The sequence below is a fragment of the Amaranthus tricolor genome, chromosome 13, assembly GCF_026212465.1.
Source record: "Amaranthus tricolor cultivar Red isolate AtriRed21 chromosome 13, ASM2621246v1, whole genome shotgun sequence".
In the NCBI taxonomy this organism is placed as follows: Eukaryota; Viridiplantae; Streptophyta; class Magnoliopsida; order Caryophyllales; family Amaranthaceae; genus Amaranthus; species Amaranthus tricolor.
Genome location: NC_080059.1, coordinates 22,316,648 through 22,336,766, shown reverse-complemented (window position 1 = coordinate 22,336,766; position 20,119 = coordinate 22,316,648). Strand labels below are relative to the sequence as shown.

General features: G+C 36.0%; 2 protein-coding genes across 9 annotated transcripts; one reads left to right on the top strand and one right to left on the bottom strand.

Annotated features, from left to right (window-relative positions):
* Positions 1–8,708: 8,708 nt before the first annotated feature.
* Positions 8,709–9,095, top strand: LOC130798946 (signal recognition particle 9 kDa protein-like; the record flags this gene model as incomplete). The annotated part of the gene is made up of 2 exons (XM_057662041.1): positions 8,709–8,814; positions 8,964–9,095. Coding segments are annotated over 2 exons (183 nt in total), but the record flags the coding sequence as incomplete, so codon positions are not given.
* Positions 9,096–10,666: 1,571 nt separating this feature from the next.
* Positions 10,667–16,086, bottom strand: LOC130799030 (uncharacterized). 8 transcript variants are annotated; one of them, XM_057662155.1, is made up of 6 exons: positions 15,703–16,086; positions 14,565–14,631; positions 13,917–14,242; positions 13,667–13,794; positions 12,664–12,843; positions 10,667–11,154 (listed from the first exon to the last, which is right to left on the bottom strand). In XM_057662155.1, the coding sequence occupies exons 4-6, from the start codon at positions 13,667–13,669 to the stop codon at positions 10,759–10,761; spliced, it is 579 nt and encodes a 192-aa protein (XP_057518138.1). In that variant the 5' UTR covers positions 13,670–13,794; positions 13,917–14,242; positions 14,565–14,631; positions 15,703–16,086; the 3' UTR covers positions 10,667–10,758. The 8 variants fall into 8 exon arrangements, with proteins under 8 accessions (XP_057518138.1, XP_057518140.1, XP_057518137.1 ...); XM_057662157.1 differs by having other exon boundaries at positions 13,617–13,740; XM_057662154.1 differs by having other exon boundaries at positions 13,667–13,740.
* Positions 16,087–20,119: the final 4,033 nt, after the last annotated feature.

The following is a 20,119-nucleotide window of genomic DNA, read 5'->3' as shown; positions in this document are numbered from 1 at the left end:
TTGGTCGCACAATTAGTTCAAAATATAAGAACGAAGTTCCTTGTTAGTTTAAAATGAATAAATAATTTTATACGAATGGACGAAAATTGTAAAATTTGTTTTGGACCAAATCTAGATGGGTCTGGGTCTAAATTTTCCAGACCCTATGGATCTGGGTCCAGGTCTAGGTCCATTAAAAAATAGGGTATGGATCTGGTTCTAGTTGGACCTAATCTAGATCCGACTCATGCCCATCCCTACATCCGCTTCTTTCTCCATAATTTTCTGACTTACTCTTTCTTTACTTTTACTTTTTATAACTTTACTTTATTTACTTTTACTTTTTTTCTTCTTTTCTTCCTTACTGTTCTACTGTTGGATTTTTTTAGTGTTGTACTTGTATCTATTATTTACCAGTATCTATATTTAGATAATTATTTAGAGTAAATTATAACACCAAAAAATACCCATCGTTCTGCTATGCCCTTCAGTAGGGAGAAACGTTGCATTACTTATCAAAGAAGACAAGTACAAACAGCAACTGCCAAATCTGTTATAGAAGAGGAATGACGTGTAAGCATAACAGATTAAGTACAACTTGCAGGCTATTTTGCAGTAACATATTATGGAATATTCTAGGGGGAATGAATCGGTTAGATTTTGTGGGAGGGTAACGTAGTGCAATCTAGTCTAGATATATGGTTGTAATAAATAACAATAGTATGCTTGATATTTGTAAGAAATACCTTTGAGGTAAGGAGTCCCTTGTCGAAACAACTCATTGTAAACGTTCTTCACCATCTTTTCTCTAACACAACCTTCTTCACTTCTTCTTCTTCTTCTTCTACATTTTGTTATCTTTTACTTGCACATGTCATAGCATGTTTGAGTCACTTTGATAGCATCTTGTATTTTCGTTCTCGTCTCACGTTCCAAATCGTATTGCGTTTCGAGTAACAATGCTCCATACACTCTTCTAGGTTTTCTTTGAGAAGAGCAAAAGTTAAATGCCCAACTGGCTGTATTTAGCAATTCAGAAAAGCCCAGCCACATGAGTAAATTTTTCCTTTACGTTTTTTATAATAATTATCTTCTTTTTTTCCTCCATCTTTTCATTTTCCTTTTTTTTCCTTCTTATTTTAGGACTTTCAACTTATTTTTCTATGTTTTATTTTTACTTACTTTTAGTAATCGACCCCAAATCGTACTTTGATCTGGTTTGAATCGCCTCGCCAGCTATGAAAACTCGACCAAAAATCATATCGACCTGACCTCAGATTTTGAAAATTGGTGAATTTCGTTCCCGAGTCCCGACCCCACTCCGTGCTTATTTTTAAGAAGCGTGAGGCGCAAAAGATCCTTAGAGCCTAGGCGCAAAGCGCAAGGTGAAGGCGTGATGCGTATATGGAATGATTGCTTCAAGAACGTGGAAAACTCGATCAAGAACCAACAATGTGATCACTACGCACGCAATATCAAACACAGAACACACCTTCTGTTTAACACAACAAACAGAAGGGCTTGGCCAAGACAACTCTAAAGAGTGGTCTTTGAACCGTGGATAGAGACAAATAATCCTCTAAGGATTGATTGGCCTCTTCCTCACACTTCAATTGAAAGGTTTTCCTTCAATCCTCGTGGAATTAACCTGAAAGAACACTTTGCTTTCACTCACAAAGGGCCCTCACAGAAACAAACAATTGAACGCAATTGCTTTGAAGAGAATACTTTGATTGATTTCTGAATGAATGGATACAATGAGGTTAACCCTTATTTATAAGGCTTTGATGGCTACTTAGACCTCTAACGGTCATAACTAACTCCACACTTAATATCACGTGCGTTTACAAATGCAAATTAAAACAGAACGCTAAAAAAATATCCTAAGTATTACAATATCAGTAGTTCTTCTAATACTAGCGAACAGGGCACCTTGCATCTCACGTTGTGGCTTTTGTGATGACAACCAGCAGGGTCCTTGGGCCTTGGCTTCTTGGTCCATGTATAGAGATGCCATTTCCCAAGTTTCCACGCTCATCCATACAATAGGCTAGGCTCCCCACGCTGTGTAAGGTAGGCTGCTCGCTGATTTGTTGCTCTGTTGGCTGCTGGGCAGGATATGGGTCCTCTTCTTGTTTAGAGGCTGTTTTGAGGTTCTCTCTTGGTTCCTTTGGGCTTTGTCTTCTTGTGATGTTCATCTTTGATCTAGATTGGAGATGCCCTTCTTTGTTTGAGTCAATGGGTTCAGCCATGCCCAAATTAGTGCCCACTCCAAGAGGTTTATTGGTATTGATCCAATTATGGTTTGTGTTAGCTTTTGTGTTAGTTTGTGGGACCATAATTGGATCATTCTCCCCTTCTTCAAGCAGAATTGTCCCCAATTCTGTATTGTTCTCATGCCCTCTTAAATTATTAATGGTGAAAGCCCTGAAGGTGTCATAGCTATGCAGTGGGGTTGTATGCAGCTTCTCATGGTTATTTTGCTTGTTTTTGGTGATGTTGCATTGCTTCTTTTCCTTTGTGTTATTTGTTCTGAGTTCTTCTTCTGGTTGTGGTCTCTTCTGATTGTCTGGAAGGTACCTACAACAAAAAGAAAAGTCAATAATTGTGTCTTCTATAAAATAAAAGCCACTTACATCACAAAATGTGGATGAGTTTTCCAAATTCAGTTTGCTTATTTTACTTTCATCCACAGATATGGTGTTAGGTAACTTAGAATTTAAGGGTTTCAAGGATTGGTATTGTTGTTGGACTTGAGTTTCACTAATCTTTTTAGCGGATAGACACACAAATTCTTCCCTCTTCTGAATTTCTTTGTAATATGCACCCTCATTCAAGTCATAGCTTGCCTTCCTATCTTCCATGAAATGAAACACATTCTCATCACAGTATTCAGAGGGGCTTTTCTGATGCAAGTTTGTTACTGCAATATCATCAACATGCAAGGGTTTAAGAAATTCAAGAGCTGATGCCTTATCTTCTAATGATTTTAGAGCTGGGGGCTGTTGTTGGTTTTGATTCTCATGAGTTTTCTTTGTAAACAGATGCACAGGTGTTTTCTTACCTTTTCTTTTGTTGTGAACACAGCTTGTATTGTTCTGTGTGGTAGTAGTAGCAATGATCTTACATGGGTGTAAAGGTATAAGATCTTTCATTTTACCATTATGTTTAATAGTATATATGTTGGTAAACCCATTGTGTATTGAATGTCTATCATGTTGCCAAGGCCTTCCCAACAATAAGTGGCATGCATTCATACTCAAAACATCACATAATACCTTATCATGATATGAACCTATGGAGAAATTAATCAAGCGTTGTTTCTTTACAAAACCCTCAGCTTTACTATCTAGCCACCTCAATTTGTATGGATTAGGGTGGTTTTGTGTGTGTAGATTTAGGTCTTGAACCAACTGTGCACTCACACAATTAGTCTCACTCCCTCCATCGATTATCAGATCACAAACCTTATCTTTGATCCTGCATTTTGTTTGGAAAATACTCTCTCTTTGGTCTGATTTTCTTCCTTTTGGTGTGGCATGAAAATTTCTTCTTATTAGTAAATGGTATGTCCCTTCCTCAGGATACAGCTTCTCTCTGACTTCCTCCTCTGAATCACTCTCTGTCTCTCCAGGTTCTGTTCTTTTTAATGTGCCCAGGTTGGTTAATATGTAAGAGCCTTCTGGGTCATCAGCTGGTGCAATGGGTAGCATGAGTTCTTCCTTCCCATCCTTAGCAACAAGCATAGCCCTAGGTTTCCTTTCCCTCCCATTAATCTCAGTCCATTCCATGTTGGTAAAGGCTCTTGAATTAGGGCATTCTTTCTTTATGTGCCCGTGACCATGGCACTTAAAACATATAATGTCCTTCAAGGGTGCATTAGGTCTATCCTTAAGCTTGTCAGGTGCTGTTGTGGTGGTGTTTCTGTTTACAACACTAGTGCTTATCCCCATACTCCCTACACTGTTGCTACTGGTATTGGGTCTAGGTGCAGAGAGTTTGAAGGGCTGTGTGTAGTTGGCTTTCTTCCTAGCATATTTTTCATGTATAAGGGCATTGTTGCATACAGTGTCAAAGTTTAAATGCTGCATAACTTCAAGTTTCTCCCTCAAATCTTCCCTACCCTATGAATTTTCCTATCTTCATCTCTTCAGAGTCAGTAATGTCACACAAAATAACAAGCCTTTCCCACTCTTGTATATAATCTGTTACAGACCTGGTGCCCTGTCTAAGGGTGCTCCATTGCACAAATAACTGTTTTTAGTAGGATGAAGGTACATATTTTCTTCTTAAGTATTTCTTTAGTTTGTCCCAAGTATGGATTCCCTCTCTGCCTTCCCTTCTCCTTTGTTTTTGTATTCCCTCAAACTAGTTTGCTGCCAGCTTGTTTAATTTGATTTTAGCCAATTTATACCTTTGTTCAACAGGTGTTTCTTTAAATTCAAAATACCTCTCCAACTCAGCCTCCCAATCTAGGTACTCCTCAGGGCTATGGTGCATCCCTCCAAAGTCAGGTACATCAATCCTTATGGTTCTATCCTCAGTGTTTCTATCATGTTGGGGCATAGGCACAACTCCTCCTGGTTGGTTCAAAACGAGTCTAGCTACAGTTTGGGAGAGCTGCTGAACAGTCAGGGCTATCTCCTCTAATCTATCCTGATTGTTCATGGTGTTCTTAAAGGCCACTAACTAGAACTATGGTCAAACAGCTATATTCCCAGCAATGCACAGTAATTGATGATGCCCAATGAAAACTACCACATAAATGCAATAATGAATGCTTTGCAATGAGATTTCCTAATATGGCAGATATGATGAATGCTTTCCAATGTGAAATGTTGTTAATGCAATGCAAGTTCAAAGTACAATTAGTGATTAGATGATCTATTGTATTCAAGTAAATGCACAAGAACAGATGTAAAAGAGCCAAGAACGAAATCTCCAGATGTACTATCGCAAACCCTAATTTTCAGAACAAAAATTGCAAATCGAATGATGTATACTAAATTCTCCAGGATAAACAACAGATGCAATCGTGTCTTATCAATGAATATCAACAATCACATATATCATAAACAGGGATGTAAACAATGCCAAGGCTAAAATCCACATAAGAAACAATCAATCCAAGGAAGCAGACAATGTATTACGGATTCAGATGTTCAACAATTCAGGAACCTTGAATGGAAACAGGAAAAAAAAGAAAATATCAATATCTCCTGTCAGTAGTGAAGAATCAGTAAGATGATGCTTAGATTTTGGAAATGTTGTACCAAAAACTTTTGATTATGATCAATGTATGACAAGAATCTAATATGCTAAAAAAAACTACACAGGATAAATGCATAAGTGATTGAAACTGATATGAAACTAAAATTTCAGAAAAAAAAAATGACTGTTTGCTCATTCTTCAATCTTGTTCTTCTGAATTCTTTGATGCAATGATAGTCTATGTATGTAGCATTAGGGATTACGAATTTTACACACAAATTCAACGATACCTAATTGATCCAAACCAGAAATCCTTGATATTGAACGTAAACCCTTTTTCAATTGATTTTCGCAATTTCAGATTGTTTTAATCAATCTTTCCCAAAACAGATGTGATATACAATGATTCATATGCAAATCTAACTAATTCCTAACAGCTATTATATCCACAACAATCAGAGAATCGAAAATACAAGAATCAAAATCGAATTTGACAATTTCTTCAGCGAAAACCCCAATGTTCGAATATTCAATTCACAATGTCGGTAAATCATCAACAAGTATTCACTCCAGACATTCAAGAATCAATTTTAATGGATTAATTGATAAACTAAATGGTATGCAAACAACTTAGCAAGAAATTATCAGAATAGTTTTCATACGTATTCAACAATAAGCCAATCAACTTTCCAGAAATTTCCCAAATTGAAAATCAAATTTGTTTAACCATCAATTATGTTCTGGAATGCGTAATCACAAAACGAATTATTGACAATGGAGGATTGAATACGTACCTGTATTGACGAAAACGAAACAAAATCGCACTATACCTTTCTCTCTGATTACTCTTCACCAGAATGTGCAAAATGACTTATTACCTGCTTTTCTTTATACTCCCTTGATCTGGTCCCTACTCAGAACGTAAGCTCTGATACCAAGTTGATGCGTATATGGAATGATTGCTTCAAGAACGTGGAAAACTCGATCAAGAACCAACAATGTGATCACTACGCACGCAATATCAAACACAGAACACACCTTCTATTTAACACAACAAACAGAAGGGCTTGGCCAAGACAACTCTAAAGAGTGGTCTTTGAACCGTGGATAGAGACAAATAATCCTCTAAGGATTGATTGGCCTCTTCCTCACACTTCAATTGAAAGGTTTTCCTTCAATCCTCGTGGAATTAACCTGAAAGAACACTTTGCTTTCACTCACAAAGGGCCCTCACAGAAACAAACAATTGAACGCAATTGCTTTGAAGAGAATACTTTGATTGATTTCTGAATGAATGGATACAATGAGGTTAACCCTTATTTATAAGGCTTTGATGGCTACTTAGACCTCTAACGGTCATAACTAACTCCACACTTAATATCACGTGCGTTTACAAATGCAAATTAAAACAGAACGCTAAAAAAATATCCTAAGTATTACAATATCAGTAGTTCTTCTAATACTAGCGAACAGGGCACCTTGCATCTCACGTTGTGGCTTTTGTGATGACAACCAGCAGGGTCCTTGGGCCTTGGCTTCTTGGTCCATGTATAGAGATGCCATTTCCCAAGTTTCCACGCTCATCCATACAATAGGCTAGGCTCCCCACGCTGTGTAAGGTAGGCTGCTCGCTGATTTGTTGCTCTGTTGGCTGCTGGGCAGGATATGGGTCCTCTTCTTGTTTAGAGGCTGTTTTGAGGTTCTCTCTTGGTTCCTTTGGGCTTTGTCTTCTTGTGATGTTCATCTTTGATCTAGATTGGAGATGCCCTTCTTTGTTTGAGTCAATGGGTTCAGCCATGCCCAAATTAGTGCCCACTCCAAGAGGTTTATTGGTATTGATCCAATTATGGTTTGTGTTAGCTTTTGTGTTAGTTTGTGGGACCATAATTGGATCAAGGCGTGAGCTTTTTTTAGGCGAAGCTCACTTTTTCACTAAAGCTTAAAAATCAATTTTACAACATATATAACACTTCGAAGAACATGATATTCATATTTTAGTATCAACAAGCTTGAAAACATTCATTATCCTTGCGGGAAACACCACTTTAGCACAAAACTATTATGATGAGAATATGAAGAATTCCGAAAGTTATTTTCTTGTTCGCATGTTTTTTTTTTTAATAAGCAACGGTTTTTTGAACTTCATATTTAAGTAAATTTGGGTTTTAAGTTTTATTTCTTTTATGAACAAACAAGCATAAGTCAATTACTCAGCCCAACAAGCAGGTACACCGGGCTCACAAGGCATGAAGCACATCAAGGCGCCCAAGGCGCATGCCTCATGTAGTGGGCTTTACCTCACCTGGCCAAGGCGTTTTCAGCTGAGCTTTAGCTTGAGGCGTACAAGGCGCAAATCGAGGCACGCTTTTTAAAACTAAAACTCTGCGACTCAGATCAATCCTCAATCCTGGTTACACTAGGTTTATTCCCATGAAGGCTCGTGATCTTGATGTCAAGCTGTGAGTAGGCTGAGGATTTATAGACTTGGCTTTATATTTTATCTACAGTCTAATTTATCAAGTTTGGCATTGGCTTATTTTCTATAGCCGAAGGATTTTCAATGTGGTGAATGGTTTTGGAGCAATTAGGGGTTGAACAGAAATCAAAATATTATGCTGTGGAAGAGAAGCCTGCTGTCATATTGAATCCTTAGTTCTGATGGTTTTGCATAATTTTCTAATAGAATATGATGTAGCCTGCTTTTAAACTAGTTACTGCAAAGATTAGGCATGCTTTTATTTTGATTTAACTGATTGGAGGATTGATTCAGAAAGTATTTTGGGATAAGTTCGCTGTGGAAATGTGGAAAACATTCTGGCATTTCTTTCTCTAGAGTGTCACTCTTGGTATTAGCCTTTGGTTGCTTTAGTATGAGACACTTGTGGATTTCTCTTATGGTAACCGATAAGTGTGTCAGTTGTCTGACATGTTATGTGGAGATTGAGTTAGCTGTTAATGTTGATAGCTTAAACAAACTTTGGATTCCCACAACTATAAATGGATGCTTAAGTTATACACAGGTATTATGTCTACCAGTTGAGCAGGTATTGTTGGAATTTACTGTTAATGAAGAAAAAAGAGAAGAACATCTAAAGGGGAATGTAATTTATAATGAGTGTGAGTTCTGACAATTTGTCAGTGAGGATATTTTGATGTTCAAGTTACACAAGTTTTTTGTTGATTTCATTGTCTGCTTTGTGAAGTCCTGAAGGCTTGCCTAACTCTTCAGCTGACCATATTTTGCAAGGATTCTGATATTTAGCTTGACTTTCAAATAATTGGGTTAATTATTAAGCACAGTTTGTGTACTGCTGCTTTGTGCTAGAACTCAGAATATGATAAGTTAAGACTTGAGACCCAATAACTATTGTGTATTAATATTTGTTAGTGTGGAATGACGTTCATCTGAGTTGCCTAAAAATTTCCATTTATTGCTGCAATCAATTTGAGATGAAAATCCCCGCAGTAGTATTAAGTAAATAGATCCTTGTTCGAGTTTCTGACTTAGTATTTGCTGATGTGACTGCCAGTGCCTAAAACTTAAGACTGATCAAGCACAAGATGCAAAGATGATGGAGAAGCTCAACAATATATTCTTTGCTTTGATGGCTCGTGGTCCTGAAGGTACCATTCTTTTTTCTACCCCATCTCTCCACTCTTCTTTCTTTCCTAATTTTGTTGAGATTTAGCGAAGACTTTTTCTATGAACTTGAAAATAGTGTTGTTGCCTTTGTTTCGTTGATATATAGTTCCTTGTCTTGTGTATTCTGTAGTGGATATAGCAGAAGTCACAGGGAAAGAACAATTGGAGGCACAGCCGTCAAACAAAGGAAGAGGAAGAAAGCAATGATTTGTAGCTAAAATCTTCAGTTAGGTACTAAGGAATGTAGTTGATCAAGGTTTTCTGTTGGAGCTCATCGCATGTGTAATTGGTTTTGGACTACAATTGAGATTTTTTTCCTTTGCTTTTCAAATATCTTTTATGATATGAAATTGTTAATATTATTTGAATCAATGGCTGAGGGATCGTAGTAATATCTGGCATTCTGTAGCTACTTTTCTTGTCCTGGAATACAGTACTTCATTCATGCTTATCTACCAAGTTACTCTTCATTTTGCTCTCTTTTCTGAGTTTTACGTCCATGGCTTTCGTTTCTCTCTCCAAGTTGAGATGCTCTTCATTTTTCTCTCTCTGTCCTTCAAGTCCGCAAAGGCCTATTATGGCTCTTCCTCTTCATGGAGTTACGGTGAATTTAGGAGGGTTAGAATACATCACAAGTTGCATGCTGAATTACATACTATCAGGAAGGGTGTAATACCCCAAATGTAGCTTGAAAAACGATTGATAGACTACTCATATCAACAAGGTGCATCTTCTTTTCTAAGGATCCCATTTGCTAAGAACTTCATAGTTAGGCGTGCTTGGTGGGGAGCAATATTAGGATGAGTGACCTCTTGGGAAGTTTTCCCGGGTGCGCACGAGTGAGGCCAAAGTGCGTTGGAAAGACTTGTGTTGGTTTGTGGGGCTAGTCTACAGTCTCCATGAGTAGTCACCAGCGGTCCGAGGGGCCGGGATGTTACAAATGGGATCAGAGTAACCCTGCGACCGTGGCTGATAGTGTTCAGTGCACCTAGTGGGGGAAAAGATTCTGAAGATACGGTCCAACGAGGACGTTGTATTCTTAAGTGGGGGTGAGTGTAATACCCCAAATTTAGCTTGAAAAACGATTGATAGACTACTCATATCAACAAGGTGCATCTTCTTTTCTAGAGAGCCCATTTGCTAAGAACTCTACAGTTAAGCGTGCTTGGTGGAGAGCAATCTTAGGATGGGTGACCTCCTGGGAAGTTTTCCGGGGTGCGCACGATTGCGGCCAAAGTCCACTGGAAAGACTTGTGTTGGTTCGTGGGGCTAGTCTACAGTCTCCATGATTAGTCACCAGCGGTCCGAGGGGCCGGGATGTTACAAAGGGTCCTAATATTGGAGAAAATGTAGTGGCTCGAGAAGAGTAGCATTGATGAAAAGCTCAAGAAACTCCTGATGATTAAAACGGTAATTATATCAGTAAATCTCAAATCCTATTCTATAACCTAGCTCCTCCTTACAGGTGGGGGGAAACCATCAACAAACCTGAATTCCTATTCAGATCTACCATGTCACTGATCCCATTGAGAAAGCTACATTCGACCTAAAAAGCTCCCATATTTAAAGGTCGAATGTAGCCTTTTCAATGGGACAAAGAAGTTGACCTACTTGCCCTCGGATTCAAAGTTTCTACAATTTAAACAACGCAGACTTTCTATGTTTTTGAAATAATTTATACAAGTATCCAAAGTTTCGAGCCTACATTCTTCAATCTCAATTGAATCTAAACAAAGCGTCTTTTGGTGCAACCATGCGTAGTTCTTTTGATCCTTCGAAAATGAAGGAGGCAGGGGTATATCCTCTAAAATGGAATATTGTAAGAGTTTGAAGTAAGCATGAAAGTAGCTTAAGCAATGCAGCACTAAATAGTAAAATCACAATTTCACTCTACACAATCTTCACCATAACAAGTAAATGTGAGATTAATCTACAAAAATGATTCCATTTTCTCTAATGGTATCAAGGACGATGCCAAGCTTTCCCTCAATGCGCTCATCTTTCCGAGGCTCATAGGCCAGGGCATATACATCAGCTTCTTTTGATCTTTCAGCAATGAGCTTACCTACCACTCTGCATGCATTATTATCAGTAAGGGATGTCAAGGTAGTTCTTAAATCCTTAGCATTCGTGGTTGCAACAGATATCACTTTGCTGGTTCCACGGTGCATCTCTTTGGCATGAATAAATCGCTTCGAGAAGAATACATTTAGCAGAAAAGGTCTCATGAACATATCAGTCCGTTGCTTCCATGATTTCCTACCGGTTTTCCTTGGTTCTCCTCGAGATCTCCGAGTCCAAGCTACTTGAACAACAAAATCCTGGATAACTTTCAAGTTTCAAACATCAAAAATAAAAAACCAGAGTCACAGTTTCATATTTTAGAATTTATATCACCCATAATGAAGTGGCGATTGAATTAGTATAGAGATTACAACACAATTAAGTGACTCCCACCTAGGCAAAGATTGGAGGGTAAAATATACATAACCTTACCCTTGTAATAACCGAGAGGTTGCTTCACATTGGTAATAACAGAGAGGTTGTTCACATTAGCCCTTGATAGCAAACATTATTTGCGCAACTAGTGTTGAGATTATTGCATATATAATATTATATTAATCAGTCCCATGAAACTGTTAAATTTAAAGGTTGTCAAAGTGAGGGGTGATAAAGTCGTAACAAAATGCCTTGAAGTTCGACATCTTCATATTTGACAAAAAAAAAAGGCAACAAGTCAAATTAAAGTGATCAAAGAAAATGGGGTAAAAGAAAAGGGAAGAGGAAGGACAAAGGTAAAGCGGAAGTAGCCCTATAATTCAACTCCAAATCTTATCAACTTTTTTAGGATTTACATCTAAAGAAAACTGGATCACTATACTTCCCTCGCCCTTCCTTTCCCCTGATCCATATTTCAATGTATGAAAATAGATTCATCACACTTTCACCCTTATCTTAGAGTCGTGTAGCAACTGGTTAGCTCATTTCATGACTCAACAAACTGTAAGAGTACCCAATATCATCAACGGAACCGTGACCAAATACCTTAAATTCCACAAAAAGTTTCATAAGCAAGAATTTGATTTGACAACCACGAGCATTAAGTTGGTTTTTTTTATCAATTAAGCAATTTAGACCATATGAACAATGACGGGTTAAAAATCTAACAATGTATTCATAAGGTAAAGGAATCAAAATGGAAATCTTCCTTTTAGACGTATGCTTAAAGAGAATGAAAAAAAACTGGTCTCATTATCAAGTGACTTTTAGTTTGTTTACCAGATTCTTGAACAAACTCCATTAATTATTCCCTCATTACCACAAGACAATTTCCATTTTTTTTAGTAATTAAAACTTATTAGTTTTTCTTTTATAAAAAAACTAATACTACATATTATATCATTCTAAATGGTTCAGCTAAAACAACAGATGTAGAAACAAAAACCCTAACCCCCAAACCTAATTTATGTGGGAGACACCTAATGAGGGTAATGAAACATGTGCATCAAAGTAAAACAATTATCATCACCAAATTTCAAAATTCATCAATTTTTCAAGCACATGGTTTATTAACAATCATTCTATATCTCCCAAAAAGAAACTCATTCTAAATATTTCAGATGAACAACTCATACTGAAGAAACAACTAGAACACAGTATAATTTGGATAGTGCAATTTGAACTAAATTGACAATTGAATCTGAACAAAAAAACATATATATATATATATATATATATATATATATATATATATATATATATATATATATATATATATATATATATATATATATATATATATATATGGGTTTGTAAAAAGGAAATCATACCTGTTTGGGTGTAGAATTTGACAAATTAGTTTTGGAATTGAGAGAAAGATTGAATTGAGGAAATGAAGAAGACCATGATAATGAGGTGGGCTTATTCTTTCGAGCTCCAAACAAGTCTAGCGATATAAGAAATGCAGAAGATGATATGCTACAAGCCATCTTCTTCTTTAACGGTAATTCCTGTGGCTCAAACAAATAAACCAGAAAGAGAAAATTATAAAGAAACCTTTAATATCATATCCTTCAACTTATTATTTAAATATAAATTGTCAAAAATATATCAACCTTTTGATCTGTAGAAAAAAAACACAATTATTGATTATTTTTAAATAAATTCACATATTCGGTATAATTGTTGAAAATAAACTCAATTATTGTTTATTCCTAATTGTCTAATTACAAAAAGCTTTAAAGATGGCTATAAACAATAGGAGGATTTATTTAAAAATTAAACAATTACTAAATTTATTTTTAACAGATCAAGCAAAAATAGGTTTATTATTGAAAAACTTCCCCTTATTTGAATTACACAAACAAGATCACCCAGTTAATGAATCGATCAACTACACCAATAAATTAGTACAAGTTCCCAAAAAAAAAGTGGGAGAGAGTTGCAAAATTTCAACATGAACAGTTGTAAATTGAAATAGAAAATATTTTTATTACTTATCAAAATAATCCATAAATTATCATACCCACCATTTATCTACTGCCTATGACGGGTACAATTTCATACCCACGCCTACTAAAATAGGTTTTTATCCGAAATTATCCACACACACTATATGCCATGTCCATCTTATACTTACCCCATATCCACCACATAGCCACTCTATACCCACAGGCTACATCATACCGCCCTATCCTCACCTCATACCCACCCACCCCTTACTCGTCTATAAACTCTAAACAATTGTATCATAAAAGTCATAGTAATAGTTATAGTTATCAACCTAGTATCCTGCATAGGTCGGGGTCCGGGAGAGGAAGGAAGCGGACATACCATACTCGTACCCGCTACAAGGAAAGGGCGCAGAGGACTGCACGCACACAAATAATCCCCAAAAAGGATGGGCCCTACAAAGAGAAATGTGAGTGGTATACATGTCGCATTCTCGCCTAGGAAGGCATCTATAACAAATAAACCACATTAAAATTGTAACTGAATCATAAAAAAGAAAAACAAAAGGAAACAAAAAACTCGAATAGATAACTAAGATAGAAAAGGGTAAAGGTGTAACAACCCGACTTACCGCTGACTGGGTAAACAGGGTCATCACTAGGTTCGTTTCCCAAGAAACTGAAATCACACTTCCAAAACTCAAGCAAAAGGGGTCACAAGCTCTTCAACGTGACTAGCTCAGCTAAATCCCAAAATCAATATCTCTTTAAAACACAAGACAATCATATAATTCTCTACAAGTCCGATATAACCAGCATAGCCAAAACAAATATACATTTATCCAAAATCCTAATACAAATCTACAAATTCCTACGTGCTCAGCTTAATATACATCCTTGGAACGCTATTCAACGCCGCTAACCCATCGTTCCCGACCGATTCCGATCTGTAATCAGGCTAAAAGATGGAAAAAACAACGAATCAGATTAAACTGAGTGAGAAGCAACAATCCAAAACAATTAAACACAAAAATACAAAACAATGGTTTAAAAGCTAGTCAATATCTCAATGACAATTCGCTTCAAAATAGGGAGTAGGGAACCATGTTCCTCAACTCCGTCAATGACCAGCCCGCAAGCCCGATCCATTGACCATATCAATATCAGCATAATGATTCATAAACATTTATCACATTCATATAAATTTCACAAACTTTAAATAAACATTTTACAAATGGTAGCCTGGCCAGACCCCTTTTTAAGGGACTGTTACTACTCACTGACGATGTCGCTTCAAGGTAACGAATCCAGCTATCAACTAGAAGGGTTCTTCGATGACGTCGTCTCCTGGAGCATAACAAACATAGCATCACAACAACGCATACGATACTTCAGCTAGGTTCATTTAATTCATTACTACTCTTCCTAACAATGCATAGATCCAACACCTATTCTAATATTTCGAATCATTGAAATCTCACATGTTCTATTCTAATCTCCCGATTTTCCATCAAGATTTTATAACCACGACCTATAATTGTCAATTTCTCTTCAAGATTAACAACGTCTATAACTTCCGTAGTTTCCTTTATAATTCCAACTACTACAAAAAGATGGACATTTTAACTCATCATTATCAATACTTTTAAGATCATATAATTAAATCAAGAACCCCGATTATCCAATATTTCATCACATTCATATATTTCTCGACCTATATTTAACATTATTTATCCACAACCCTTATTTTCCAATATGCACATTTAACCACAAAGATAAGTATTCTAGTCTACAATTCACAAGCCCACAAGAATCTAATACCTCATCCAAGAATAATAAATTATTTACAATTAATCTTTACAACTATCCTTCAAACAATTACATAATCCCAACATTTCTTCAATCCAAACTAATCATCTCAAGATCCATCAAATCATACTCATCATCATATAACTTATTAATAATACATTTTCCATCAATTTTCCAATTAAACACCAATATATTCATTCAAACTTAACATTGAAAATCCTCAAAGAATCACATAATACCTTCAAGAATATCATATTATAGATACTTTACCCATAACTCTTGTTTTAGCATTTCTAATCATCATATAACAGTAAAACTTTGATCTTTAATTCACTATTTACATCTTATTAAACTGGAAGTAAACATTCTACCCACAATCGCTATTGCTCATAAAGAATTAATAATCCATCTAAAATATTCAATCATCTAACAATTAGCTCTTGACGAGTATCCACAATCAAAATGATTAATCTCAACTTCAACTAAATCTATCAATCAACATAATACCCATAACAAGTTCTCAAATCAACAAATCAACATTATTTAATTAAAAGTACATGAATCACAGTATACCCATCAAGAAAACAGAGAAGGGCTTAAGACAACTACCTTTTGTTCAGCTACCAGAAACAAGGAGGAAAACGGACTTAATGCTTGATTCATGGTTTGAAGTGGATGTTTAATCACGAGATTGAAGCTCACTCCTTCTAAATAGACATGGTTTGAAAGGATTTCGATGCTACTTTGATTTCACACAGCCTTTAGAAATTCAGAGGAAGAAGAACCCAATTTCTTCGAAAATCAAAGACAAGGGACGGCGGGATAAGAGCATGGGTTTCGAAGGTCTTGAGGATGCAAAGAAGGGTTTGAAAATGATGATGAATAGTGACGGAATGAGAAGGAAGGAGAAGGAAGGGAAATGAGGAAAGGGAATGTCGGTTTAGGAGAAGGGGACGGGAAGGGAAATGGGAATTGGGGAAAAAAAGTTTCTGATTTGGGTATTAATTTTAGTTAGTATATATATATATATATATATATATATATATATATATATATATATATATATATATATATATATATATATATATATATATATATATATATATATATATATCATCATCATCATTATTATTATTATTATTATTATCACTTAACCCACTTGATTCACGGTAATTTCTAATTAGTTTAAAGCCGAAAATGATTTTATTTTTTTTTAAAATTTCCGAATGTTACAAAAGGAGACGGGAACTATCAATAATCTAAAACACAAATATGATGTCTCCAACTATTTTTATCCCTAGTCGGCTCCTCAGAAAGGTGCAACTCCTACAAGTCAATTTTTATTTGTTTATTCCACGTTCTCTTGGGTCTACCTCAACTTCTCTTGTCCTCCACTACTAAGGCTTTCCACCATTCTCTTTGGTGCATCTCCGCTCTTCCTCTTCATATGTCAAATCCAACTTGACCTGTTTTATGCAACTTTGCTCACAAAAGGGCGACCCCTTGCCTCTCTCTCCACTTCTGGTTCCCAATTATATTTATCCTTGTGTGCCCAAACATCCAACTCAACATTCTCATCTCCGCTACATTCATTTTTCGTTCAATGAACTTTTTTACCAGCCAACATTCTATCCTATACAACAATGCATGCCTAATGGCCACTCGGTAAAATTTACCTTTTAATCTAGTGGGAAATTCTTATCATATAGCAGCCTAGTAATCTCTCTCTATTTTATCCACCCGTTTTTATTCGATAGATTACATCTCCATTGATCTCCTAATTACTCTTAATGATTGACCCTAATTGCTTAAACTTTGTTGGTTTATGTAATTTGAAATGTGGTTGTTGTATCTATTTATACTTTAAAAATCAAAAGACTTAACAAATATTTCGTTTCAGATTTTGAATGTTGGAATACTTCATATAATTGGTCGCACAATTAGTACAAAATATAAGAACGAAGTTCCTTGTTAGTTTAAAATGAATAAATAAATAATTTTATACGAATAAACGAAAATTGTAAAATTTGTTTTGGACCAAATCTAGATGGGTCTGGGTCTAAATTTTCCAGACGCTATGGATCTGGGTCCAGGTCTAGGTCCTTTAAAAAATATGGTATGGATCTGGTTCTAGTTGGACCTGATCTAGATCCGACTCATGCCCATCCCTACATCCGCTTCTTTCTCCATAATTTTCTGACTTACTCTTTCTTTACTTGTACTTTTTATAACTTTACGTTATTTACTTTTACTTTTTTTCTTCTTTTCTTCCTTACTGTTCTACTGTTGGATTTTTTTAGTGTACTACTTGTATCTATTATTTACCAGTATCTATATTTAGATAATTATTTAGAGTAAATTATAACACCAAAAAATACCCATCGTTCTGCTATGCCCTTCAATAGGGAGAAATGTTGGATTACTTATCAAAGAAGGCAAGTACAAGCAGCAATTGCCAAATCTGTTATAGAAGAGGAATGACGTGTCAGTATAACAGATTAAGTACAACTTGCAGGCTATTTTGCAGTATCATATTATGGAATATTCTAGGGGGAATGAATCGGTTAGATTTTGTGGGAGGGTAAGGTAGTGCAATCTAGTCCAGATATATATGGTTGTAATAAATAACAGTAGTATGCTTGATATTTGTAAGAAATACCTTTGAGGTAAGGAGTCCCTTGTTGAAACAACTCATTGTAAACGTTCTTCACCATCTTTTCTCTAACACAACCTTCTTCACTTCTTCTTCTTCTTCTTCTTCTACATTTTGTTATCTTTTACTTGCACATGTCATAGCATGTTTGAGTCACTTCGATAGCATCTCGTATTTTCGTTCCCGTCTCACGTTCCAAACCGTATTGCGTTTCGAGTAACAATGCTCCATACACTCTTCTAGGTTTTCTTTCAGAAGAGCAAAAGTTAAATGCCCAACTGGCTGTATTTAGCAATTCAGAAAAGCCCAGCCACATGAGTAAATATTTCCTTTACCTTTTTTATATTAATTATCTTCTTTTTTATCTTTTCATTTTCCTTTTTTTTTCCTTCTTATTTTAGGACTTTCAACTTATTTTTCTTTGTTTTATTTTTACTTACTTTTAGTAATCGACCCCAAATTGTACTTTGATCTGGTTTGAATCGCCTCGCCAGCTATGAAAACTCGACCAAAAATCATATCGACCTGACTTCAGATTTTGAAAATTGGTGAATTTCATTCCCGAGACCCGACCCCACTCCGTGCTTATTTTAAGAAGCGCGAGGCGCAAAAGCTCCTTAGAGCCTAGGCGTAAAGCGCAAGGCGAAGGCGTGAGCTTTTTTTAGGCGAGGCTCACTTTTTCACAAAAGCTTAAAAATCAATTTTACAACATATATAACACTTCGAAGAACATGATATTCATATTTTAGTATCAACAAGCTTGAAAACATTCATTATCCTTGCGAGAAACACCACTTTAGCACAAAACTATTATGATGAGAATATGAAGAATTCCGAAAGTTATTTTCTTTATCGCATGTTTTTTATTTTTTTAAATAAGCAACGGTTTTTTGAACTTCATATTTAAGTAAATTTGGGTTTTAAGTTTTATTTCTTTTATGAACAAACAAGCATAAGTCAATTACTCAACCCAACAAGCAGGTACACCGGGCTCACAAGGCGTGAAGCACATCAAGGCGCCCAAGGCGCATGCCTTATGTAGCGGGCTTTACCTCCCCTGGCCAAGGCGTTTTCAGCTGAGCTTTAGATCGAGGCGTACAAGGCGCAAATCCAGGCACGCTTTTTAAAACTAAAAGTCTGTGACTCAGATCAATCCTCAATCCTGGTTACTAGGTTTATTCCCATGAAGTCTCGTGATCTTGATGTCATCTTGATGTCAAGCTGTGAGTAGGCTGAGGATTTATAGACTTGGTTTTATATTTTATCTACAGTCTGATTTATCAAGTTTGGCATTGGCTTATTTTCTATAGCCAAAGGATTTTCAATGTGGTGAATGGTTTTGGAGCAATTAGGGGTTGAACAGAAATCGAAATATTATGCTGTGGAAGAAAAGCCTGCTGTCATATTGAATCCTTAGTTCTGATGGTTTTGCATAATTTTCTGATAAAATATGATGTAGCCTGCTTTTAAAATAGTTACTGCAAAGATTAGGCATGCTTTTATTTTGATTTAACTGATTGGAGGATTGATTCAGAAAGTAATTTGGGATAAGTTCGCTGTGGGAATGTGGAAAACATTCTGGCATTTCTTTCTCTAGAGTGTCCCTCTTGGTATTAGCCTCTAGTTGCTTGAGTATGAGACACTTGTGGATTTCTCTTATGGCAACCGATAAGTGTGTCAGTTGTCTGACATGTTATGTGGAGATTGAGTTAGCTGTTAATGTTGATAGCTTAAACAAACTTTGGATTCCCACAACTATAAATGGATACTTAAGTTATACACAGGTATTATGTCTACCAGTTGAGCAGGTATTGTTGGAATTTACTGTTAATGAAGAAAAAGCGGAAGAACATGTAAAGGAGAATGTAATTTAAAATGAGTGTGAGTTCTGACGATTTGTCAGTGAGGATATTTTGATGTTCAAGTTACACAAGTTTTTTTGTTGATTTCATTGTCTGCTTTGTGAAGTCCTGAAGGCTTGCCTAACTCTTCAGCTGACCATATTTTGCAAGGGTTCTGATATTTAGCTTGACTTTCAAATAATTGGGTTAATTATTAAGCACAGTTTTTGTACTGCTGCTTTGTGCTAGAACTCAGAATATGATAAGTTAAGACTTGAGACCCAATAACTATTGTGTATTAATATTTGTTAGTGTGAAATGACGTTCATCTGAGTTGCCTGAAAATTTCCATTTATTGCTGCAATCAATTTGAGATGCAAATCCCCGCAGTAGTATTAAGTAAATAGATCCTTGTTCGAGTTTCTGACTTAGTATTTGCTGATGTGACTGCCGGTGCCTTAAATTTAAGACTGATCAAGCACAAGATGCAAAGAAGATGGAGAAGCTCAACAATATATTCTTTGCTTTGATG